Source organism: Quercus lobata, chromosome 8 (genome assembly GCF_001633185.2).
Source record: "Quercus lobata isolate SW786 chromosome 8, ValleyOak3.0 Primary Assembly, whole genome shotgun sequence".
Classification (NCBI taxonomy): domain Eukaryota; kingdom Viridiplantae; phylum Streptophyta; class Magnoliopsida; order Fagales; family Fagaceae; genus Quercus; species Quercus lobata.
In genome coordinates this window covers 30,891,440-30,912,021 of record NC_044911.1, presented here as the reverse complement: position 1 = coordinate 30,912,021, position 20,582 = coordinate 30,891,440, and the positions used below count along the sequence as shown (strand labels likewise).

The 20,582-nt window shown below is 34.0% G+C and overlaps 1 protein-coding gene and 3 non-coding genes across 5 annotated transcripts; 1 reads left to right on the top strand and 3 right to left on the bottom strand.

Moving 5' to 3' along the window:
• The first annotated feature begins 5,691 nt into the window (after positions 1 to 5,691).
• LOC115957350 (nucleobase-ascorbate transporter 1) lies at positions 5,692 to 13,155 on the top strand. Of its 2 annotated transcripts, none has more exons than XM_031075572.1 (14): positions 5,692 to 6,030; positions 7,903 to 8,000; positions 8,414 to 8,590; positions 9,212 to 9,312; positions 9,402 to 9,477; positions 9,985 to 10,044; positions 10,131 to 10,318; positions 10,398 to 10,494; positions 10,670 to 10,756; positions 11,050 to 11,108; positions 11,203 to 11,294; positions 11,541 to 11,618; positions 12,100 to 12,260; positions 12,686 to 12,771. In XM_031075572.1, exons 1-14 carry the CDS (start codon positions 5,955 to 5,957, stop codon positions 12,692 to 12,694), a joined length of 1,359 nt encoding a protein of 452 aa, XP_030931432.1. In that variant the 5' UTR covers positions 5,692 to 5,954; the 3' UTR covers positions 12,695 to 12,771. The 2 variants fall into 2 exon arrangements, with proteins under 2 accessions (XP_030931432.1, XP_030931431.1); XM_031075571.1 differs by having other exon boundaries at positions 5,697 to 6,030; positions 12,643 to 13,155.
• Positions 13,156 to 14,679: 1,524 nt separating this feature from the next.
• LOC115958701 lies at positions 14,680 to 14,771 on the bottom strand. Its single transcript, XR_004084624.1, has one exon. It is a non-coding gene; the product is annotated as a small nucleolar RNA snoR77Y (small nucleolar RNA).
• A 63-nt stretch (positions 14,772 to 14,834) lies between these two features.
• On the bottom strand, positions 14,835 to 14,983 carry LOC115958708. The gene has a single exon (XR_004084631.1). It is a non-coding gene; the product is annotated as a small nucleolar RNA snoR2/U65 (small nucleolar RNA).
• A 273-nt stretch (positions 14,984 to 15,256) lies between these two features.
• LOC115958709 lies at positions 15,257 to 15,328 on the bottom strand. The gene has a single exon (XR_004084632.1). It is a non-coding gene; the product is annotated as a small nucleolar RNA U49 (small nucleolar RNA).
• Between the last annotated feature and the right edge of the window lie 5,254 nt (positions 15,329 to 20,582).

Genomic DNA, 20,582 nt, shown 5'->3' with positions numbered 1-20,582 from the left:
TGCAATAAAACTCATAAGATCATTACCATTGTCACTCTCATCTACTACAAGTGAACCAACATCTCTTTCATTGTCTACAAGTAGAATAAAGTTTGTATCTAAAAGGACGAGAGTGAAGGAATGCAACATTGTTGCCCTAGAATGCTGGGCCCTTACTGTTCTATTAATTTTTTTTAATTTTATGATTTTTTTAATGTAAGAAATACTTATAAAAAAACAAAAAAAAAAAAACAAAACTACATGGTTTGGGGCACTGAATGGCAAATCACCAAACTCTTTATGGTAATGATATCATTAGTAACTTTGAATGGTGTAAATTTAAGAATTTATATATTATTTAGAGTATTTTGTTATTTTTGATATTTAATTTATTTTTTTCATTTTATTATTATTGTTGTTGTTGTTGTTGTTGTTGCATGTGAAAAAATACAAATCGACCTGACTTGCCTTAACTAAATCCATAACTCGATCGATTTGACTTGCTTGCAACTTGTTTATGATAACCTATTTTCGATACGAACTCAATTAAATCCAACCCAAATTGACCCATTCACAAGGTCTATCCAAAATCCGTAGTTGACATATTGATTTCTCCACTCATGATCACTTGAATTTGCCTTTACCACATTGTTGTTTCTTTACGATGACAAATAAAAGAGCACTCCTATAATCTATGTTAGGTTTTGCCTGCAACTGAATTCTCATAAAATTTACCAGTGTCCATTATGATTTTTCTGTGATTGCTCGTTTGGAGTCTTTGGAGTTGAAACAGCATTAAAAGTTTAACTTTTTTTTTTTTTTTTTTTTTTTAAGAAACAGCATTAATAGTGCAACCTGGTTTTGCTATCTTAACTCTTAAGCATTAAATTCAAAATTCAACAACACAAAAAGTTACCTGACCTTAACTCTTCACTTGTTTAGGAACAAAATGAAGAATCCTGTAGGAGTTCCACTGAGCCTAGACTAGTTGCCGTGTTGGGGAAAGAGCTATAACCTGAAATGTCATTGTTAATTCATTAAATAGAGACAGTGTGACAACTCGGAAAACATATATAGCCAGATGGTCTGCACACATCTGCTGCCTTTATTCCATTAATAATTAATGCCAGTTTTTATGTCATATTTGCAGCTGTAGAATAAGCAAAATTACTCTCCATATTTGTGCTGCCATAAACAAAGGAAAGCACCGTCACGTGACACGTGTGATTCTGGAGACGAGAGTATCGGTTGCTACATAGTACAATGCGTGCTCTACTTTGTGCTGCTACTTCTTTAATACAGTGGCATTTATTCCCAATGAATGGAACATTTGCTGCAAATAAAATAAAATAGTATCATCATGGGCTATTTATTAGAGCCTTTTTTTTTTTTTTAATTTAATTTTATGGGGAGCTATTTAGAGATTCTAGCCCTAAAGTCTAAAGATGAGACTTAATTCTTCTCAAAAAAAAAAAAAAAAAAAAGATGAGACTTAATTACATAATTGTTACTGCCAGTATTAAGGGGTATTTTGGTAATAGAAGCTAAAGAACAGGGTATTTTAGTTGTTTTTTTTTTTTGTAGGGTAGGGTAGTGTAGCGTGAGTGAGTGACATTGGTAATGGTTTGGGAAGTTGGGAACTTGGGATTCAGCCAAAGGCGAAGAAAAAGACATAATTGGTTTGGAGGACAAATGCATTGAAAAGCGGTTGTTTGGAATTAAAGTTATTCCAAATAATTATTTGTCAGGTAAAGACTTGTTTATTCCCAATTCCTTATTTTATCTCAAAGTATGGGTAGGTCCGCAAAGAGTGATGCTGACGTGGTATTTCTTGAACTTTCAATTAATAAAATATTGTTATATATATATATATATATATGTAAATGTGACATTATCTTGTAATTTTTATTTTTTATTCTTTCTGCTGATTAAGAAGCTCGCACATATATTTATATAAATGGCATCATCTCATTGATAAGGAGGATTACATCATCAATCCTCCCGTTATAAATAATAATTTCTCCCGAACTCGATAGGCTAAGACTAAGATTTTTTTTTTTTTTTGATAACCAGGGAATTGCATTAATGACCTGTTTGGAAGTTTAGAGAGGGAGGAGAGTAGAGGGGAGTAGAGGGGAATGGTTTCTCTCCACCTTGTTTGGATGTTTTTAAAATTAGTAAGGGGAAATGGAGTAATTAGCCATTTCCCTTATTTGGATGTTTTAAAAATTAGGATGAAGAAGATATGAAATAATTAAAATAGACAAATTTACCCCTATTTGAAAATTGACTTGCAACATTGGTCTATTATTAATTTAGAAATGGTAAATTGGGAAATTTATCTAGTCAATAATTTATCTACTCTACTCTCCCTCCAAATCTCTCTAATTTTGAGGAATTAAAAATGAGAAGTTAGAGGTGGTTGAAACCCCTCCTTCCTTAAAAAACTTTCAAACAAGGTAATTGGATTACTTTCCCTTCCTCTACTCTACTCCCCCTCTTTTTTAAAACTTCCAAATAGAACATAAAAAAAAAAACTAAGGGGGAACAACGTATTCAGGACACAGCCTGTTATAATACATGGATTCATAAGTTTCTTTAGAATTATCCTTTTATCAAATCTACCTCCTCCTTTTTGGATTTGACCTGAATTTGCATTTGGATGCCCCAGGTATTTTTATTCGGCAGATGTAGAGCTTCTACTTTGTTAGATTTTATCATTTTATACTCTCCTCTCATTCTTTAATCAATCACATTTAAAAAAAAAAATGGCATTATCTTTTTGTGAAAGTTTAATGTAATGGAGTTTTCGTCGGCGAACTTTTCTCCCCACGTTCTCATGTCCAATGAATTCATCCAGTTAATTCAATGAAACTCTCAACTCTAGCAACCCTCACCTTCTTTTTTTCATTTTTATTTTTATTTTATAGCTCACTTTATAGAAGTTTTGAATCTACAAATCTATTGTTAAAAAGCATCATACGATGATTTAGATTGTGGCTATAATAATTCTTCTTTAAGATAGAAGTTGCCTCATGCTCATGGCAAATATTGATGGTCGTTAGACAACCAAATGTAAGTAGGTCCATCCCACTTAAATTGGAGCAAGGAATTTAAAGTTTTTTATTTTCTATAGTGTTTAAAGCTCTTAGAATATTCAATTAATTACTGAAACAAAATATTAATCAAGATGACTTCTTAGAATAAAACAGTGTTGACCAGAAGATTTGAACCTAAAACAAAAACCAACCCCTAAATGTTAGCAAAGAATTTAAAGTTAAAAAAGAAAAAAAAAAAAAAAAGGGAGCCCTTTTACTGTATTGTAAAACGAAAATATCCAATTGACTGATTCCACTTATCTATAACAACCCCTCCCCTTTAGTTTGAACAAAAAGAAAACAGAAAAAGAAGGAGGAGAAAAAAAAAAGCCCCTACTTTTGAGGGGAGATGTAGATGCAAACCAAGCCAATCAAAGTAACAAACCCATTGAGAAAGAGAAAGTGAGATTCTTATCTTGACGGGAGAAAACATTTGGGAAGACGTTAGAAATGGGTTGGGGTTTGTTCTGATTTTCCATGGGAATCGGAATTTATGGGGGGTGGTCATCAATCGTGATGGGAATAATATAATATTTATTTATAGCTAAAAAATATTTAGTTGAAAACTTCAATTAGTCGCACTGAACCGCAACGCACCGCACATACAGCATCATCAGCCACTATTAGATAGTAGCTAACTTTGACTTTACAGTGTTCCCTTTCTCACTTTGGTCCATCTCCAATCTTCCCACTAATTTTACATTATTTCCTGCCTTGTTTAACAATATTTTAAAAGACCATTAAAGAAAAAAAATATTTTAAAAGAAAAAAAAAAAAAAAAGTGTCCCCCACTCTTGTTCCAGCTTGGCCAGCAGGACCAGCACATATTCTTTGCATTAGACAAAAGAAAGCAAATTACAAAGACCTAAGTTTATTTATGTTGCCATGTTGGAGGTGTAGTAGTGTGTAGTTTTTTGAGCGAAGTAGTGTGTAGTTAATGTGACGCGAGTCGCGACATCAAATGACCCCCGATATTTCATTCAATGCCGCCACCCCACAAGTTCAATTAATATATTTCATATCAATAAATCTAGTGTTTTATTTATTTATTTTTTGTAATAATAATAATTCTAGGGGTTGATTATTATATAATTAGCGTATAATAAAAAAGTGGCACTGTAGTATTAAATATTAATAGTAAGTCTACTTAAAAATGATGGTAGTTCAAATTTTAACTTAGCCTGTCTATTTATTCAGTAGCTTTTTTGTGAAAAATGTATTTAAATATATTTGTATTTTAAAAAATTGTACATAAAAATTAAAATTAAAATCTTATCCAATAAGTTGTAGGCAAAGGTACGCTTATCATTAAATATTGTGGCTAATAATTTTAACTTTTGCCAATGAATATGATTCATGTGTCAAATTGAGCTCCTTTGTTTTTATTTTTTTGTTTAAAATTTCAAGATGGTTTCACCTGGAGGTTGGAAGGTGAACATTTATCGGGCATTAAGAGATCAGTCGTACCTATGACTCTTTGTCTTTGACTAGAATTCGTCATGTATTATCTGTTTCCAGTGTTTGGTTTTAAACCAATTTTCTTTCTCAAAAAATGATAATTTAAGCTCATCTTTCTGCTCTTTAATGGTCAGAGATTAACGCCAATGGCCTCCTGCATTTTTGTGGACTTCAACCGTCAATCCCTTCCCATGCTTCTCTCTCTCTCTCTCTCTCTCTTTAATAATTACAACATGTTACTAATCCTACAAATATATAAATACCCTTATGATATATGACTATTGTGTTTTTTTTTTCATCTTATTAAGAAATGTTTTAGGTATTTAAAAAGAGATAAAGGCAAAACATATAAATTTGGGTTGAATTGACCGGTCCTTCCAAATTGTACCCCAAAAAACTGTGCCTTGTACAACATTGTTGTACCACATTGTCGCAATCCAAGGGGAGGAGAGAGAGGCATTGATGTGTAATTGTATATCCAACTACCTCCTCAATCCTTATTATGATGATGATAAATTGAGAACATATTTAACAAAGAAAAATTTTAGGACTAATTACACACTTATTTTTATAATTATTAAATATTTGAGTAGTGAAAAAAATGATAAATTTACGTAAAAGTAATAAACATACCCACAAGATAGTTATAAAAAAAAAAAAAATTTATTTACAAAATTAATTGTAACTTAAGACTATAATCTCACTCAACATCTTTTTATTAGAAGTGAATTTTAATAAATCCACTATAAGATAATATATTCTTTTTATAAACACAATATTTACAAAATGTTTAAAAATTAAAGATGAATAATTATATTATCAATAAATTATTTAAATTATAAATTTTTATAATTTAAAATTATATATAAAATATAAACTAATAGACATTGAATAGTTTAACGTACAAAGTGTCCTAGATTTGATAGGGTCTCTAGGAGTAGGGTGCAATTGTCCTTTTAATAACTCCATGCACAGTTTAATGATAGTGAGTGGGTGTGCAATTGTCCTTTTACCCATTCTTATTTCCAAAAAATTCAAGCAACAACGTTAGTGTATTTTTTACAAAAAAGTGGTCCGCCAATGGCTGCACTGTAAATGCAAGTAAAATTAGGGGTAGTTGTTTTTTACTCTATTTTACTTCTCAAAAAAAAAAAAAAGAAGTAGAAAGAGTCTGATGATTCAAAAACTGGGCTATAATCAGCGAGGGAGCGTCACAGAGGGACTTGCTTTGCTTTGTTTTGCTTTGCATATTTTGTTCCTTTTATTTTTCAAATTTTTTGCTACTTTTATTTTTTCACTTTATATCTTCACTTTTACTTTTTTCTTCTTTTCTTCTTCTTCTTCTGTTTCATTACTATTTTTGCTTTGGCTGTGTTGTGTGAGCGAGTTTTGTGAAGCTCTTCTGACAAAGCTTCACCAATGGCAGACATTACTCACCATCCCATGGACCAGCTCCAAGACCTTGAGTACTGCATAGACTCCAACCCTCCTTGGGGTATGCCCTATCTCTTTGTATACATCTGTTTTGTAAGGGGTTCCTTTCTTTCTCTCACTTTCATTTTATTTCTTTTTTACTTGGTTAAGGAGTTTTGAGAGTGAAATGGGCTTGTGGGACAACATATATAGTTGCAAAGTAGTTTTTTTTTTTTTTTCCTCTCTCTCTCTCTCTCTATCCAGTGTTTTTTCTTCTTCTTCTTCTTCTTCATATGGGTTTGTTAGGATATGGTGTGGAAGAGAAATGGGTTGTGGGAATAGAAGTAGTTGCAGTGAAGCTTTAGTATTCATCGAGGAAAAAAAAAGTGTAGCTTTAGTTGTGAGTAATGAGACAGTGTGGGAATCACTGGTATTTCTGCCATTGAAGTTCAGGCACTGTGGTCTCGTGGCATACAAAGTTACAAACTTGACCCCTGTAAAAGAAAGAATTTATGTAACTTGTAAAATATAAAACCAAAATTAAAAATTTAGTATTGGTTTTGAGTTTGACGATCGACACAGTTTTTATTTTTATTTTTTTTCCTTTCTTTTTTCTTTGGATGATGGGTGACAGAAATTGTAAACTTATGCTGTAGCTTTTTGTTTTCGAAGATTAAAAATATTTTTGAAATTTGTACTTTAATGATATTGACAATGAGTGGGACTCTATTGGTTTTTTCAATTTTTAAAATTTCTGTTTATGAATGCTTTGTTTGGTTACTGAGAAATGATACGGGGAAAAAAAAAACCGAAAAATGACAATTTTGAAATCTTTTGGTGGGTTGGGGCTGGAGTAGATAGATATATAGTGACATTCCAAGTGTTTTACTATGTTTTATGTACCTTTCTTAAGATTTCTCAGCTATCAAACATAGCTTTCATGGCCATCACGGGTCTATAACACTCTAAAAACTTCTTAAGAATGGGCCAAAGGACGTATTGTAATTACTCTTTTACCCATCAGAGCCAAAGGCTTCTTCTTCTTCTTCTTTTGCTTGTGGGGTTGCTGACGAAAATACCTTGTAGGCTTTGACACTTCTTTTACGTGTCCCACTTTGACCTCAACTTGAAAATGTAGTTTAGTCATGCACATGTTAATGGTCGTGCCATTGATAATGTTACCTTACATTTTGATTCATGATAGGATCAATGTGTTCCCTTAGAAAGAAGAAAACAAGAATTACATTTAACTATTTTATTGTTTTTATTACGTACCATTGGAAATTAAGTAAATTATTTCACTGGCTTCATTTGATTTATTTTAGTATTTGACCTCTTTCTCATGACCTATTTTAAGCTGGAATGAATTCAAATCTTTAAAATATATATATATATATATATATATTTATATATGGTGGCTGAAGTGAAAGAAGACTGTTTTTATCTTATAGGAGGGACCTTGAATTTTAGGAATTCTAGAACTATGGTAACCACATTTTATTTTGGCTACTTTACTGAAATTGCTTTAGAACTTAGGTGTGTGGATTACCAGATAGGCTTTCAGTAAAATATCTAGCACCAAAAGAAAAAAGAGATAAATATATAAAAACTTACTCCTAGGCCCAATTATTTGTGTTAAACTTCCTGATGAATGTCGACTCCAATTGGGATTTGACATTATTGATATTTTTATATCCCAATCCTCCAAGACATGTAATTACTGCAAGTTTTCCTTTTGAAACTCAAGTGGAAACTCAGCTTCATAATTCATTAGACTTGTTTACCATAAATTTGACACATACTCCACTCAGATTGAGAACAGTGTTAGTTTACAATTCAAAATCAAGATGTAAAATCTTCTTTATTTTCTCTTAAAGAAAGTTCATGCCAATACATGGTAAGCTGATTGCCTCACCTTTTCATTTTTGTTTATATTTTAATCTTTTTCTTGCAGTTGAAACAATCCTGTTGGCATTTCAGAACTACATCCTGATGCTGGGCACAAGTGTAATGATCCCTGCGTTGCTTGTCCCTGCAATGGGTGGCACTGATGTAAGCTTGTTTTTTGATAAACTTCCTCTACTCCTTTTCAGTTTAGCAACCATGTTTCAATTTAAGTTCAATTGATACTTGTTGTAGAAGCATCCTGTACAGGCTGGTTTCTCTCTTGACTTACTAGAGGGACTATGCAGGTATTTTGAACCCTCAAATCATTAGGTCCCACCTGCAGTACTCTAGGTTGAAACACTGCTTAAGATTTTCAAGTTCCCATGACACTTTCTTTCCTAATTTGTTCTCTTCTGTCCAAAACTTACCACACTTTGGACACTTCTAATTTTTATATGGTTGAATTTTGGACTAAAGATGTTGGCAGAACTGTTTATATATGGTTGATCAGGAATTTGTTCTTTTAACTTAATTTTCCTCCCCCCCCCCTTTCAAACAATTTTCTTGGTCACAACCAGGGAGACAAAGCACGTGTTATACAGACTCTACTCTTTGTGGCCGGCATTAACACACTTCTTCAAGCACTTTTTGGAACCAGGTTGCCTGCGGTTGTTGGAGGCTCCTTTGCTTATGTCATTCCCATAGCTTACATTGTAAACGACTCCCAGTTGCAGCGGATTAATAATTCTCATGAAGTAAGTTATCCAATCTTCCTCTTCTATAAAAAAATATTGGGGTCTTTAAGAACCACATGGAAATAAATTGATACATAAAACTAATTGACAAGAATGCTCGTCTTGATAAAACTAGAGGCTTATTCCATTTGCAAGATATTACTAAGGGGCATTCCTAGGCAGATTGTTTCTACAAAAAAAAAGTGCAAGCTTCTTGAAAGGAAATAGAAGCAAAGGCTTTTTCATGGTGTACAAAGATTGGCCTTTGAGAGGAAAAGGCAGGAGGGAGCTTAAGCTTCCATTGCTAAATGGAGTTTCTGCCAAAATGACTGAAGTGATATTAATTTGCATAATACAAGGGAAATTGTTAAAATTCCAATTGAATATGCATGGTTATATTCTTAAATTTATGCAAACAAAGTTTCACTTTTAATGCACTGAGTAGAAGAATGAAATATTTTTATTGGAATGTGGTGTCCAAATGACCCATAAATACTGTGGCTTTCATGTTACAGTACATTTCAATATCAGCCTGAGTCTCATAAGAGATATCTCTCTGAATTTTATTCCCTTCTCAGGAATTTTACACTTTCTTATTTGGTAGGGTATTGAAAGGGATCTTCCCATGTGATTGGTTTGCAGAGATTTATACAAACTATGCGAGCTATTCAGGGAGCTTTAATTGTAGCCTCAAGCATACAAATTATCCTAGGTTACAGCCAAGTTTGGGGTCTCTTTTCACGGTAGGTTGATAGCGCTTAATGGGTAATGAAATGATTGAACTACCTGTTCATAATTGTTTTATTCACTATTATAAGGGTCTCTTTCACAGGTTCTTCAGTCCTCTTGGTATGGCACCAGTGGTTGGATTGGTTGGCTTGGGATTGTTTGAACGTGGATTTCCAGCTGTAAGTATTGCCATGAGAGGCTATTTATAATATCCGTTTGGTTGATTTTGAAAGAGGAGCTTCCATTTGATGTGTTAAGCACTTGTTGGAGGGTGAAATTTTATTATAGATTATCAAGATTTCTAACATTGGGGGCATCATATTTTAGTTATTGACAAATATCATATCATAATTTTTTTGCGAAGGAACTAGAATTCAAAACTCTAGCATCTAGCTTCAACTTTTAGACGCATCGGAAATTGACTGCATTCTTGAATATATCTAGCTTTCTTCAACCCTTTTGCAATGTTTCAATTTCAACTAGGACATGCATTGATGTGAAAATTTGATTAATTATAACCTGCTCAGAACTGAAGAAAGGGCACCTTGTTTCTTAATAAGCAGCATGTTCCTCTGACTGATGGTGCTCAATGTACATAATGGATACCTCATGTTCTCTTTTGCCTTGTTGTTTTATCATTCTCTTTGAAGATTTATACAATTCTACTACTGCAATATCTGTTTCAGTTGGGCAATTGTGTGGAAATTGGGATACCGATGCTGTTGTTGGTCATTGGGTTGTCGCAGGTAAGTGACTTTGTAAAATTTTTGGGGTAATCTATTACTTTACTAAGTATTTGTTTTCCATCACGTATGGATTGTGTGTATTGCAGTATCTAAAGCACATGAGACCATTTAGAGACATCCCTATTTTTGAGCGGTTTCCAGTTTTGATCTGTATTGCAATCATTTGGATCTATTCCCTTATCTTGACTGCTAGTGGGGCTTATCGAGGCAAGCCCATTAAAACACAGATCAATTGCCGTACTGACAGAGCAGATCTTATATCTACTGCCCCATGGTATCTCAACGGGCTAACCTCTGCTTCTCTTATGTTGTGCTGTGTTTTGGGCTGCTTCTGAAGTTTTGTATTATTTCAGGTTCAAGTTTCCCTACCCTCTGCAGTGGGGCCCACCAACATTTTCAGCGGGTCATTCATTTGCCATGATGTCGGCTGTCCTTGTTTCAATGGTTGAGGTATTTATTGAGTTTCTTAAAAGCGTCTCTAAATTGTTATCAAGATTAATGGCATATCCTATTGAATCCCAGGAACCAGTTGATAGAGATAGCTCTTTTGATTTCACCTTTGTTATGTTGTTCTAGATATCCAATTTCTTTAGTAGCCTTTTATAACTTGTACATTTGACTGCAGTCAACTGGTGCATACAAGGCAGCATCGAGGTTGGCAATTGCTACTCCACCTCCTGCTTATGTATTGAGCCGGGGCATTGGCTGGCAGGTGAGCAGTGAGCTGTTTTGACACATTTGTGACTCCTTGTTGTAGATTTACTTATTCCTGAATACAATTCACATGTTTTAACAATGCTAACAGAATTTCTGCAATGTGTCACCTGTCACCCTTTTGCTTGTACATTACAATTGAATTTCCACATATCATGCACAATTCTTATGGTCACATGTTGTTTTTGGATGTTAATGCTTTTTTCTTTTTTCTTTTTTTGTGTGGATATATTTCATCACTTTCATGTGTCTTGGAAAGAGCTGAGTAGTTTTAGTTTCTCACTGTGGCAGGGAATAGGAATCTTGCTTGATGGTCTTTTTGGAACATGCACTGGTTCTACTGTTTCTGTGTAAGACACGCTAGATGAGCCATAGCTGCTAGCTGATGTTCTGTTCTTTTGCCTACAAATATAGCTTGACAGAAATCATGGTCATGTATTTCAGGGAAAATGTAGGACTCCTTGGATTAACTCGAGTAGGAAGTCGCAGAGTTGTTCAAATTTCTGCAGGCTTCATGATATTCTTCTCCACCCTAGGTTGGTATTATCTTTTTGGCGTTGTTTTGAGAACTGATATAAACATGCCAATTGGTGAAAATTCAATTCATTTTCACTGAGCTGTTCAGACTGGATCTAAAGTCTTCGCTGTTGCATTTTCCCTCTTTTCCTTTTCTTTTTAGCAATTACAAATTTCAGCTGCATCTAGTGGTAAGCTTTTAAGATTTCCCAATTACAATTCTAATAATTGTTCTGTATGATTCATTCACTCCATTATGTTTGCAGGAAAATTTGGAGCTGTGTTTGCATCTATACCCTTCCCGATATTTGCTGCATTGTATTGTGTTCTCTTTGGCCTTGTAGGTATGTTATTAGCTAAATTGAAATCAAGTTTTTAACCTTTTTCTTGTGGACAAAGTTTAGCTACAAATTTGTTGTAACCTTAGGCTATAACCTTACTTAATATCTTTTTAGTCAAAATCCATCATTGGATTACATCTTCTTCTTCTTCTTTTTATATCCTTCACGCTTGCAAAATTTCTAGAAAATTAAAGATCAATAGTTATATCATCAATAAATTTTTTAAATTACAAGTTTTTGTAGTTGAAAATTATGCATAATATATAACCTTATACATCATATAGTAAATAATATCCAATTGACACAAAATTTGGAATGTGTATTAAGAGCATGTAGCACATACAATTCAACGGTTAGATTTTCAAAATATATAATGTTTATTTTACTGAGTAAAGTTGTAGCTTTAAGCTACAACCAGTTTTATAGCTAAACTTTGTCTTTTTCTTGTTCTTCTCTTTAATGTAACTTGTTTCTTTGTTTTCAGCTTCGGTTGGATTGTCATTTCTTCAATTCACCAATATGAATTCTATGAGAAATCTCATCATTACTGGGCTTTCACTGTTCCTCGGGATATCTATCCCACAATTTTTCAATGAATATTGGAATCCTTCACACCGTGGTCTGGTTCATACTAATGCTGGATGGGTGAGTACTATCATTAATGCCAATAATAGAGTCCATAGCAAAGTACAAAGACAAGTATAAATATCCAGGTAGCATGTAGTTTGGCCCTGACTGTAATAAGCTTCAACATCCCAAATATATTTATAAATAATGTCATTGAGATTTAGATATAATTCCTCAAGACTTTGAGAAATTATTAGGTACACCTAAATTACACCCTCTCACATAAATATGAGTCCCATGTGCGGGACACATATGGGGTCCTCCTTAATGTGAGTGGAGGGTAGTCTATCGGGTGCACTGAATAATTTTCTAAAATGTTCTCCACTTTAGAAGATAATTTTGGTAATTTTTTTTCTCTTTTTAATATTGTTAGCCTGATTGTTAAATGACATCCTTGCAGTTTAATGCATTTCTAAATACCATATTCTCGTCTCCGGCGACAGTGGGTTTGATTGTCGCAGTGTTTCTTGATAACACAATAGAAGTGGAGAAATCGAAGAAAGACCGAGGGATGCCATGGTGGGTGAAGTTCAGAACATTTAGAGGTGATAACAGAAATGAAGAGTTCTACACTTTGCCATTCAATCTCAATAGGTTCTTCCCTCCAACCTAGCAAGTTCAACAAGGCCAGCCAAACAAACTTATTCTTTCTGCAATGCATTTCAGTTAACATGCTAAAATTAGGTTCCCTTAGAGTTTGTAAATGCAAAGATTATTTGGCAAATATTCTTAGCAAATGTTAGTCTTCCTCTTTTCAAGGTGACAATTTTTTGCGGGCCAACCGTTGTGGCAGGGTCCAGATTAGAATTGTAGTTCATTTAGTCCATGCTTTTGTAGATGTAATAATAAAGAAGGGAAATCGGTTCTCTTTCTCGGTTAATATCAAGGTTGCCTTCAATTTTTTTTAATGGTATATATTAATCTTTAAAAGCTGTGTATATGCATATATATGTAAGTTATAATTTCCTGCTCAGAGAGGACTGAAATAAATCAGCCATATTTGGTTAATGGTTAATTCTAACTCTCCAAGAGTCACGAAGGAGCTTGCTGCCTCACATAGGCACCTTGAAGTTGTTAGCATTATGTCAAGAATGCGGAACAAAAACAAAGACAACTCATCTAGACAGCAGTGCCAATGGGTTTATTATGCCAAATATTGCAGGTGAAAAAAAATCCCAAAGTAACTTGAACATAAGCAAGTTCAAGTAGTCCAAAAGAAAGCAATTAATCTCTTTCTTAGTTGGTGGATTCTAGTTAATTCAACTAGTAAAAAGTCTCTTGTTATCAAATATAAAATTTGGAGTTCAATTCCTGACAAACCAAAAGTGGAACAAAGAGGTGTTTTAAATTTTAATACCTTTAAAAGAGAGATTTAAAAGAGAGACAGCCTGTTATTGTATAAACTCTTTGTAACATAAATAGCACCCCTTCAGCATCAGACTTTCCTCAAGAAATGTTGGACAACAAGTTGCTTTGGACTCCAAAATCAGTCAGGTGAGCTCACAACCAAATCAGCAAACAAACTAGTGCAAACTCAAGCTACTTCTATGAAAAATAGAAGTAATTGCAAGAAATCACAAGTCAGAGAAACTTTCTAAGTGTGCTATGAGATTATAGAAGAAAAAGATCCCATGATGGCTGAAGCTAGATTCTAGAACCGTGCTGTTGGCTACAGCCGAAGTAGTGGAACTATTAGTTTGTCTTGTTTGAAAGAGATGCCATTAATGGAATCAGGTCCATAGATGTATAGAGATGCAAATTAATTTAACCAATTCAATCCAGAAAATATTTGATTTAGGATAAATATTTGGGTATATAACGGGCCATAGAAATTGTTTATCTAGGCTTATGAAAAAATGTCCCTATTTGCAAATTCCAAGCACAATTCGAAGAACCTCTTATTCCTGACTTGTTAGATTATTACCACTTTAGGTAAAAAACAGTTCAAGAAAGCAGACCAATCCTGCAATTTTTATGATTTCTCTCTATTGTGGTGAAATTTCCAGGCATTTTAGTTAGTGGAGTCTTACAAAACTAAAATGCACTTTAGCATTTTTTATAGAATAAAGAACAATAACAATTATTCTACAAACCAGTTCGTATTGAGTACCGTCTTGTTTGCATTTGTTATTTTTCCCCTAATTCCAATAATTATGGAATGTTTTCTCAATATCCTTTCTTTAAAGACGAACAATTGTAATGCCCTTTGGCATGTTTTAAGAAAAAATTGTACGTACCATATCATTTCAAGGAATTTTTTTTTTTTTTTAGGAAAACCATTTCAAGGAATTAGTTATCTAAATTGTTCAATTTCATATGATATGGTTTTCAAAAATTGATACGTTTTCAAAGTAGCCAAAATATAATAGAGTCATTTAACATATCAATCCGATATTTTTTTCAAGCATAGACAAAAACAAAAGAAAATAATTTACCAATGAAGCCTCAGACATACAGCCAGTCAAATTGACATCAAAATAAAATTCAGCCGGTAATTCCAACTAAAAGAAGAACAATCATCATAGGCTTCAGAAAACAAAATTAAAAAATAAAAACAAAAGCAAGTGAAAAAAGAGAGAAAGGGAAATATAAAAATGTAATCGCACAAAACGGCTCCGTGGACCAAAGTTTTATGAGATCCACAGGTTCCTATCAAGATGCGAAACAATGAATCGCTCTTGGTCCAATCATAGCATCACCGATCACCGCTGTTATAGCTCTCGGCGACGTGGCATCGGACCTTACAAAATAATATTAATTATAAAATTTATTTTAAAAAAAGAAAAAGAAAAAAAGAGAGACCCTCAGAGACCCGTTTAAAATCACACACACAGCGAAGGAAAGGATTGTAGAACACAGACAGGCCACGTAATCCCCCTACCAATGAGCAAGGCACCAAACGACGCCGTTCCCCGTAAAAGGGGAGACGAATCGTCGGAGGGTGGGGTCTGCTCATATGGTTGGTTGATTGGGAAAAGCGGTGACTCTGTGTCTGTGTGAGTATTTAACAGCCCTAACCTGCTCTGCATTTGGACGTGTCATACGGCACTTCCTATCAATTTTATGGGAATTCTTCCTCATCGGGGGAATTTTCCTTCTATCAAAACCCTAACCCTAACCCTAACCCTAACCCTAATTGAGAAGGTGAACTAAATAAAATAAAAGGAGCAGACAGAGATGGAGATGTGAATATGAAAGAGAATGAGTGCAGCTTTATAGCAAAGAGGCGTAAACCCTAATTCTAACAAATAACAATACCGCCGCACGAAGGTTAATGAAATTCATTTATTTACCAACAATGCCCTCACACTGATCTCATAATGACAAAATTGCCTCTCTTTTGTTTTTTTAACCCGGCCCCCAATTTCATTTTAAGTGAAAATGGGCTTCGAAATATCGAACACAGCAATTTACTTTGCTTTTTAACCCTTTTTTGTGGGCCGTTTTTCTGGATTAGCTCCTACGGCCCAAAATAAAAACAAGGGACTTTTGGGCTGAAGAGGTGATGGGCAAAACAAGGTGCCCGTTAACCCGCTATCACCAAAAGAAACGCAAGCCCATTTAACTGGGCAACTACAATTTTCTTTTTTTTAGAGCAACCGGGCAACTACAAGCACATTGGATCCGTTCCCTAACACTTTTTTTTTTTTAATCATAGAGGGTCGGTTTGGTAAGTGACTCCAAACAACAGATTTCAACATTTAAAAACTAAAAACTATGGGTCTAATAAAAAATATGTGTTTGGTAAGGTTGTTTAACTAAGAGTGTTTAAGTCATAATTCTCAATTTAGGAAATTTAAACACTATATTTTGAAAATACATATGGGCCAATTTTTAGTTTTTGTGTAACATTATTCAATGGCATTGTTGTAGATATTTTAAAACTCATGAGACCCACTGATGAGACAACACACATTATTTTTTTCTCCTTCATGGCTTCTTTACTTTACTTTTCTTTTCTTTTTCTCTCTCTTGCACAAACCCTATTACTGGCTAGTCACCTTCTTCCTCTCCATTTTCTTGTATTCTACTATTTTCTGTTTTGGTGTTTGCTGTGGTGCTGCCGTGCTAGTCTTCTTCTTCCAAATCAAACAAATCCTATTTGAATTTAATCCCTACCAATAAAACAAAACCCATAGAAACAAAATGCCAAACCCAAAAAAGAAAACCCATTTGAGTTTAATCCCCACCCACAAAATACAAACCAAACCAAACATTTAGAGCAACACAAAAGAAATAAACTACAAAAGAGAAGCAAAGTGCTAAGACCTAGGGCTGAGAGGGACGAAGTGCACGAAGAGAAAGAGAATTGGGTTTTTGTGAAGAGAAAAGAAAGAGACAATGAAACATTAAAAGGAAAATTTCTGTCTCATCAATTAAAATACTACTAAATGTACTGTTCATGTTATATAATTACCTACATTTAAAAAAAAAAATATACACCCATACCAAACACACAATTATGTTTTTTCACATTTTTAAATATGTTGTTTGAAAACTACTACCAAACACATTTTTTGCATTATGAGTACTTTAAATAAGTATTTTTACAATACTTTTTAAACCACAATTTTCACATCATTTTAAACAACAATACTTGAAAATCGCTACCAAGCCCGCCCAAAGTAATGGCCCTCCTTTCCAAAATTATCTAATGGGTGTAACAGGGGGTATTCGTAGACCCACAAAACCCGACCCACTCAGCAACATGTGATTGCCTCCAATTGCATAAGTAGTGTAGCGGGTTTCAAGCCTTGAAAAACTCAGAGGCTGTTTGGTTTAGCCAATTTCCTATCTCAAAACTTAGTTTTCATCACTCCAAAACTCAAAATTCATTTACTCCACCTAAAAAATCATTGTTTGGTTCAGTTTTTGTTTTGAGTTTTCATAAATCAAAACTCAAAATAAATGAGTCAGAGTGATGAGAATTTGGAACAAGTTTTAGGAGTTTCCAAGTTATGGAAATTGAGATATCATGGCATTATTATAAATATTTGGTGATGTATAGGATCCATGGTCATGCCTTGTCTCCATCAAGTCAAGCCACACATATGGTCCAATGGTCTTTTTCTATTTTTCTTCTTCTCTTTTTCTCTCTCAATTGATGCTTCCTTCTTTCTTTTTTTTCTTCTCATCTCTTTCTTTCAACTAGTGTTTCCTTCTTTCTTCTTCGACCTGGACACAACACAACACATTTTCCTTCTTTCTTTCTCTTTCCTATTTTCTCTTTTCTTTCTTTCTTTAGTTCTTCCTCGCTCTTGTTTCTCTACTCTTAGTTTATTCTCTTTCTTCTTTTCTCTTTTATCTTCTATTTATTTCTTTCTTCTTTGTCCTAGTTTCTTCTTTCGGCTTCTTCTTCTTCTTCTTTTATCTTTTATTTCTTTCTTTATTTCTTCTTTACACTGGTTTTTCTTTTAACTTCTTCTTCTTCTTCTTCTTCTTCTTCTACGTCACGTGGTGATGGTAGAGATGACAAAGGCCTAATAACAAAATTAGAGCTCCAATTTGGGTTGTGATTTAGATTTAGATTATGCTTTATAGGCTTGGAATTTGATATTTAGAGTTTGTGGATTTTATAGGGTAATTTGTTGTAGTTTTTTTTTTTTTTTAATAAGAATTTGTTGTGGTGTTGAAGGTGTTGGTGGTGTGAGTGGGTCTGCTATGGTGGATGAGTTTGATTTTTTATGATTTATGCAGTGGTGGATGGAAAACAACGACAATGTGTTGGGTTTTTTAGGGTTGCAATTGGTGGGTTTGTGGGTTGTTAATGGTGATATGAGATAGGGTGGCTGGTTTTTTTCTTTTAGTTGGGTGCTGGGTTTGACCTTTTCGATTCTTAGAGAGTTGTCTTAATTGGGGAAAGAGCATGTTCACGCGAGTAAGGAGGGAGGATCATTCTAACCTAATCAGACGTGTGTGCTCTACCATTTTCAAATAAAATTGAGTTTTCAAACAAAAAACTAAAGCCAATTTTTTATCCAAACAAATTGGGAGTGAGTTAAAGATAAAAATAGATAATAAGATATGAGATATGGGTTAGGGTTATAAGATCTGAGTTATGAGAATTGAGATTGAGTGATACATCAAACCAAACATAACATCAATTTTCGATTCAAGTCTTGGGTCCCTAGATTCCTGACTCATTAAATGCAACTGACCAAATAGAAAGCAAATGTTAGATTGTTGAGGTAATTGCAATAAACCCACATATGGTTTCACCTGAAATCACTTTGCCTACCTATGGTTTTAAAAAGAAAAAAAAAAAAAAAAAAGTCATTTTATCCACCTGAGGTTCGCTTCATTTGTATCCCACAACTCACCTTTATTAAAAACAATGGTAAATATGTTTTTTTTAGTCCCCTTTTATGTCTATCCCCTCCAAAAAAAGATATATATTAAAAAAAATAAGAGAAAATAAAAAATCCAAAAATGCTGTTGTAAAAAAAAAAAAAAAAAAAAAATTATGCAAGATCCTTAAGAGATTTTGGGTAAGAAATAAAAGGATTTACAATTTGGGGCTTAGAATCGAAAACTTCTTTATATGTATTATTGGGGGGGGGGGGGGGACTTGATTCTAGGCCAAGGTCCAAAGGCCCAAAAGATCATACTTGAAGAGATGGGTCAGTTCCTTCATTGCGGATAGAAGCTAGAGTGCTTGAAGAGTAAAGAGTAACTCATTGTTGAGGACCAAAATTTCACAAGAAAGCTCATTCCATGAAAAGTAAAGAAAGACCACGGGCCTTAACAAAAGAAGGCTCAATTTATGAAGTTAAGAAGGACCATGAAGGCTCAAAATCCCAAAAAGAAGGAAAAAGAAAGGAATAATAATAATAATAATAATAAAGAAAAAAGAAGAGGATCTCGGTTAGGCCAGAGGAAGGATCCTGGCGGGCCAGAGGATATGCAGCAAGAAGAAGGATCCCAGTAAGACTAGAGGATATGCAGCAAGATGTATGTTCATATTTCCAACAAAAGCCATTAAAAAAATCTAGCAAAACCAGGTATTATCTTTGTAACCCATGGTCCAAGCCTGTGGGATCCCGAGTGGATAGTAAGGGAGAAATGGTTTGGTTGGTAGGGGAGTGATTTATGGTGAAAAGAGGATCCCGAAGGCTTCCTTTGGTTCATATATTTGCTTGGAATGCATGAACCAATGGAAAACTCAATTCCCCCATGTGTATGACACCTCCTCACAATTTTCTCTCAATTGTCATTTTCAACTAAAGCTGTCACAATACACTGAGTAGCCCACCCATTCCTTTTGACTTTCCAAGAAGGAATCTTTCATTTATAGCTAAAACCAAATGCCCCTTTTGAGTTATAATTGCCTAAATAAGCTAAACCTCTGCCTAATGCACATTTTCAGGTTCCAGAGGACATGGTTTTACTCAGCAAACCTGGGGCATCCTCGCCCGGGGTATCGAACAAAGTTTGCTATAGAAGGAACACTAAGGCATAGTAGAAAGGAGGATTTTTTGGGGGAGAAAAATGGAGATTCATGGGTAGAATTCAGAGGTTCAAAACATATATTCTTAGAGCTTAAATAGCCCAACAAGGAAGAGAAAGAAAAAAACAAAATAAGAGAGCCAAGGTGAAGGAATTTGTCCTATATCCTTGAGATCGTTCAAAATATCACTTAGCCTCCAAAGAAACATATGCCAAAACATGTAGACATCAGATATCATTCTCTCCCATAAAAATCCCCCTCACCTAACTATCTTGGAAGGCAATGCCCAAGTAAAACCACTTGGACTTGAGTTCCAAATCCCACAAGTCTTGTGCAAAAGCACTAAGTCTATGAGAATTGGGGCCAGGATTCTTGTGGCTGAATCATTCTCATGAAATTCATTTACATATATGTATATGTATTAAAATGCATATCTTAATCTAAGAAACTAACAATTATTTGAAGATATGTGTATTGTATAATGTGTTCTTATGCAGGACTTATAGAGGTAAAGGGAAATGACAAAACTTTATTGCATAATAAGCATGGAGAAAGATTGTATGGTTCATAAAATTAGCATTCTAGATTCTTACAGGCCTAATACCCTTGGGAACCACAATAGTACATTCAAGGTACCACGACAGTACGCCCGGGGTTCCAAGTGAAGGAACTCTTTTAAATGTTTACATAATAAAATATAAGCCTTAAATACTCTATTTCAATCTCTCTCTCATTGTGAATATTATGAATAATTATTTTACTTGTTTTGTAAGAGTAAAAGGTCATTTCATGACACAAAACACTTATAATAGTATTTTATTGCTTAGGAGGAATCGCATTTTTGCCTTGAAAAGTTTTATGTGACTTACGCATAACTTGATTTGTAATTAGTC